The sequence below is a fragment of the Centropristis striata genome, chromosome 5, assembly GCF_030273125.1.
Source record: "Centropristis striata isolate RG_2023a ecotype Rhode Island chromosome 5, C.striata_1.0, whole genome shotgun sequence".
NCBI classification, from domain to species: Eukaryota; Metazoa; Chordata; class Actinopteri; order Perciformes; family Serranidae; genus Centropristis; species Centropristis striata.
The window spans coordinates 30,579,830-30,584,913 of record NC_081521.1 but is presented as its reverse complement, the minus strand read 5'-3'; the positions used below and the strand labels follow the sequence as shown (position 1 = coordinate 30,584,913).

The window sequence follows — 5,084 nt, the reverse complement described above, 5'->3', positions numbered from 1 at the left end:
TTGTTGGCGAACAGTGGAAAGCAGCTTTGTTTTGCCCTGCAGGTGGGCGTCCCCGTAGTGCTGTGACGTCATGTAAAAACTATTAATAGTAGACAGGAAGCACCTTGTTTTAACATTGTTTAAGAAACAGTCGCCAACTATGAGTTTCTTTGCTATAAAAGAGTAATTCCCACGGCCCTTCCATATCTACTGTGTCCAGTCCCTCCTCGCACACATCATAAGACCACCAGTATGGACGCACAAAGGCTTTTTCTCCATTGTTTGGTGTTGATAATCTTTGCCTTGTGTACGCTGACCTGAATTGCGTTATACTGAACTCCTTATCCTCTTTTTATGCCACACACACACACCCACAGAGCTTTTTTTGCTCCAAAGAATTTTAAACCTCCCAATGTCCTGATACTATTGCATTTTTCATTGGTATTTTAAGCAAAGAGTTGTGAGGTCTTAGAAGTCAGCTGGCATTAATTCCTCTGAGGCAGAGGGATTCAGCTTCTCCCTGGAAAGAGGCTTAAAAAGAAAGTTCTCCTGCTTCCAAATGACTTAATTTCCTCTTTTCTCACATATTTTTATAGTCCTTAGTGGACACGAGAATAATAGATAATTGAATGTGGATATTGTTTGTTCTGTTTAATGTCAGATAATGAGTTGAATACCTTAATGAGATGTATTCCTTCATGTGCAAATTATAAATTAATTTGACTAACCAGATGAGTTGACTTATTGTTTTCCATGGATGTGGGCAATAGACTGTCAGGGGTGCAGGTGTATCAATAATACATCAAGGCAAGAAGAAATACAAGGAAACTGAGATCATTAATGCTGCTCTCTGGAAAAAACATGAAATTTAATGTATCTTCAAAATACCATGATAGCTGTGTGAAGATATGAGTGACCAAATGACACAACAGAAAGAATTTTGCATTAAATTTGGCAAGAAGCATAAATTAGCTGATAAATTCTCAGTGTACAATGGAAGTTGTATCAGGTACCGATGTCTAAAGTCCATTATATGAACTTTTCCATTCGCATCACATTTATTCGAGCCAGCTTGGAGAACCAGCGATTGGCATGTGTGTTACTGTGGGATGCAGTTTGAACGAAGCCAAATTTTTGGTACAGGGAAATAGCTGCTGTCTGTGGCGAGCTGACGTCCAGAACGAGGCGGGCGTATCCTCGCTCTTTGCAGAAATCAAGGGCCGTCCTCGTCAACTCTGAACCCAGGTTTTTGCGGCGTGACGGAAACACTACAACCGTGTGGGACATCTCGCCGTAACTCCCATCAGCGGCATCTTGAGCGAACTCTTCTCCAATCACTCCTCCGTTCCAGTCATCAAACCTCTCCCCTTCCTCCTCTCCCCTCTTCCCTGTCACCGCCACTATCCCCACCACCTTGGGCTGGCCGTTAACGTCTGCCTCTGCCACCCAGAAGCCGTTATCTGGGTTCTCCAGGTAGTTGGCTTGAATGTCAGCCATGTCTGTGCTCAGCCTCCTCATCATGTAGCCTTCGTAGATGTCGTGGCAGCAGTAATAAAGGAGGCCAGCCCATGCACTACCAAAGAGCAAAGCTTGGAAGTAGGAGCTGCCTCCCAGCACATAACCAGCCATTGAAATGCTCAGAGCGACGCCAACATGGTCTGGGTGGCTCATGGCCTTGAAGAAAGCAGGGTATACATGTTCGAGTATCCCGTCACGAAAGAGCGACTTGACCTCATGTTGATCTGAGGGGCTATATTCCCTGATGGAGAACTGAACTGTATGTTAGAGAGGGAGAGAAAGAAAGAGAGCTCAGTGAGACTAATCTGCCTCATGCTGCAATAAGAAATTCCTGCTGGATTTCACAATGCTCTCACGTAACTTGTTGTTGAGAAAATATTAAAGAATCAATACAACTCTTACAGAACTCAACCCTTTTAATTTCTAATTGAAGTCTATTTCACATGAATATAAAACCTGGCACGTGTGCATGACAACCCAGGGTGAAAATTGTAATTAAAATGATTGTAGCATTGTTTCTCTTCAGATTTCAAGAGTAAGGAGCAATACAATTATAAAAGTGCCAACAAATGAAGAAATCAAAGCAAGGTGAGAATAGCAAGGCAAGAAACAAAAAGGTCTTTAGTTTGACTGAAATGTGTTATGTGTCATCCAAGCATGTTAGTAGTGCCATTCATTTACACCCATAGCTGTCTTAATAGTGCTCAAACTCAGCTACTTGATAAAAAGGTATAAAATATTAACATAATCAGAACATCAACTTACAGTTGTTTTTCTGGGCCATGCCGACTCTTTCCCCCTCGTCTTTCGCTCACTCTGAAGGACTTAACACTGCTGCTCCCCTCAACTTAAGCTACAGATTGTGATAATCAGCCATTCACAAAAAGGCTTGAACTTAGTCTGAGCATGCTCACCTATGAGTGTACACACACACGCACACACACACACACACACAGAAAACTTATGGACCTTAAATGACTTTGATAACTGCTACTGATTGTATAAAATATAGATTATATAAGAAATGTAACAGATTTGAGGCAGCATGCTTTGACTTTAATTGAAATTAACCACAGTGTTGCTTTGATTATGAAACGTAGAGTATTTTTTAAAAACTTAATTAGCTTAGTCAACAGAGTAAAGAACTCTATCATTGGATTTCTCAAGGAGGATGAGCACAGATCCTGAATACATTAAGTCAGAATACTGAGCAGAATGTGAATTCAGCGCTCGTTCGAGCACTTCATAGATATTTCCAAGAATAAAATGTTCTTATTAACCTCTTTTTTTGCCGCTTCAGTTTCGATGGCGTTCTCTCAGGAAACTGCTGCGGATCTCTACCCCGCTTCTTCCCCGGAATAAAAGGTGAAAGTGAAATTAATATTGTCTCGCCCCCTGACATAAAAGTGTCCTATGGCGGCAGTGACGGTGTCATGTGCAATAACCTGGTGGCCCTCTGACATGATTAAATTTCCCTGGCAGGAGAAGGGCCTTTACACCTGTTTAAATCAATAGCGCTGCCTCATGAATCTGTGAGTGCTAGAAGGTCAAGCAACTCTGGAAGTTTTTCAAACCATTTCACAGACACAGTGTGACTTCTGAATTGTGCATCCCACAAGTGAAACCCCACTGAAAACCACTATAATAACAAGTATATATTTCGAACATAGTATTTTAGTGAACTGAACGCATCATTTTGCAACTAATGAATGTGAACATGTATATATATTCATGGCTCACACACTGTGCTTGACGGCATCCAGCTTGCTGGTATTGTGTTTTTCCTTCCAATATTCCCTCCTGTCAAAATGTTAATGTGTTACGGTTTAATGAATAACTGTTAATTGGTGACTCTTAGCCAAATGCGTCATGTGTGCTCATAGTGATGGCAGCTGTTGAACAGAACATGAGGGTTTCCTTGTAAGAGCCTTGTATTGTAATTTAATTTCATTTAATGCATGTAATTTAAATTAATACACACTCGTGTTTATTATTTACGCCAACTATTTGTGTGAGTCACTATGGGTGACCACGGACTCATTCAGCTTAAAGTCACCTGTTAATAAGTAACACTGTCTCTAAAACACCAGCACTGCTAAAGCCCATTTATATGGATATTCAACAAGACCTGCAACCTAAAGACAGAATAGACCGTTTGTCATACCACCCATAACGACCTATGTGAGCGTTTGATGAATGAATGTGTTGCAGCAGTTCATTGTGGTAAAAAAATGCTGCAGTTTCTGTGAAATTATTCTACAAAACCACTAACCCTAGCTTCAGGACAAAAAACCTCCTGGTTAGGCGTTATGAGACAGTTTAAAAAAAGTAAATACATGTAGGCTACATAAATGCGGGAAGTGAAGTAGTTATGAAGGTGACCTGAGTCACGGAAGTTACGTAAAAAATTTAATTAATTTGCTTTCGTTTTCACACGGGACACGAATCCCGTTCTCCCGTTCGCAGCTTTCTGTGGCTCATCTCACATACAACTTTTGCACCGTTAAATACCGTACCTGCAAGAACCTCTGGTCACATTGATTCCCAATCTTTTCAAAAAAGCCATTTTATTGACTGTTTTACGCCGTCACTGACTGCTCACATCTCACTCCTCTTAGCAGGTCGGGGGTTCAAGTTTTGCGCTAAATCTACCCAGAAAAATACGTTTTCTGGAAATCGTCTAAGCTCTAGAGAAGGCTCTAGAGAAGGATGTGCCCACAATCCTACAATGTATTGGGCCCCTTTCCTCTGCAGTCCACCCCCACTTGTGTAACTTAGGGGGTAATATTTGATAAAATATTGTCGTTCGACACCCAGGTTAGGCAGCTGACTACTTCTTGCTTTTTCCACTTGAGAAATATCAGCAATCTGAGAACAGTAATTTCAAATGCTGAACTTGAGATGCTTACATATTCTCTGGGTGAAAGTCTGCCGCTTGTTAGAACCTCCCCGAGTGTGACATCCCCCATTTAAACTCCGCCTTGCCGTCAATCACCACTACTATGTCAGCAAGATGGTGGTGGAGGACAGTCTGAAGTGAGTTGTATTTTCCTGCCTGTACAAACACCCTATTATATTATATTATATTATATTATAATGTGCTGCCCACTGCTCCTTGCATGGTGTGATCACTTGTGTGTCAAAAAAAAAAAATGAGTTAAATGCAGAGGTTGAATTTCCCCATTGTGGGATTAATAAAGTAATTAATCTTAATCTTAACCTTTTTGATGTTTTTGAGGGGAGACCAGTCTTGGATATTTGAGGGAGGTTTATGAACATATTAGGAGTACACACTCGAATGGGGGGAAAAACACACATTTCATACATGAAAATTATGTTAAAAAAACGTAATAAAGACATAATATAATGATTTTCGAATCCTTTGCAACTTCCATTGAAATGAAATATACCTAATGCCCAAACTGGGAAACTTTTGCTTTTTGTAAAAATATACACCAATTCTGAATTGGATGCATTCTGCTTTAATTTTCATTTTGCACAGCTTCCCAACTTTTCCAAACTGAATGAACTCAATGAACGTGAACTTTTTAGTCATTGTGAACTGAACTTTGAGCTCTTACAAAGTG

At 40.5% G+C, this 5,084-nt stretch overlaps 1 protein-coding gene across 1 annotated transcript; it reads right to left on the bottom strand.

Moving 5' to 3' along the window:
• Positions 1-884: 884 nt before the first annotated feature.
• On the bottom strand, positions 885-2,286 carry LOC131972231 (N-acetyltransferase family 8 member 3). The gene is made up of 2 exons (XM_059334028.1): positions 2,263-2,286; positions 885-1,754 (listed from the first exon to the last, which is right to left on the bottom strand). The coding sequence occupies exons 1-2, from the start codon at positions 2,279-2,281 to the stop codon at positions 1,009-1,011; spliced, it is 765 nt and encodes a 254-aa protein (XP_059190011.1). The 5' UTR covers positions 2,282-2,286; the 3' UTR covers positions 885-1,008.
• Between the last annotated feature and the right edge of the window lie 2,798 nt (positions 2,287-5,084).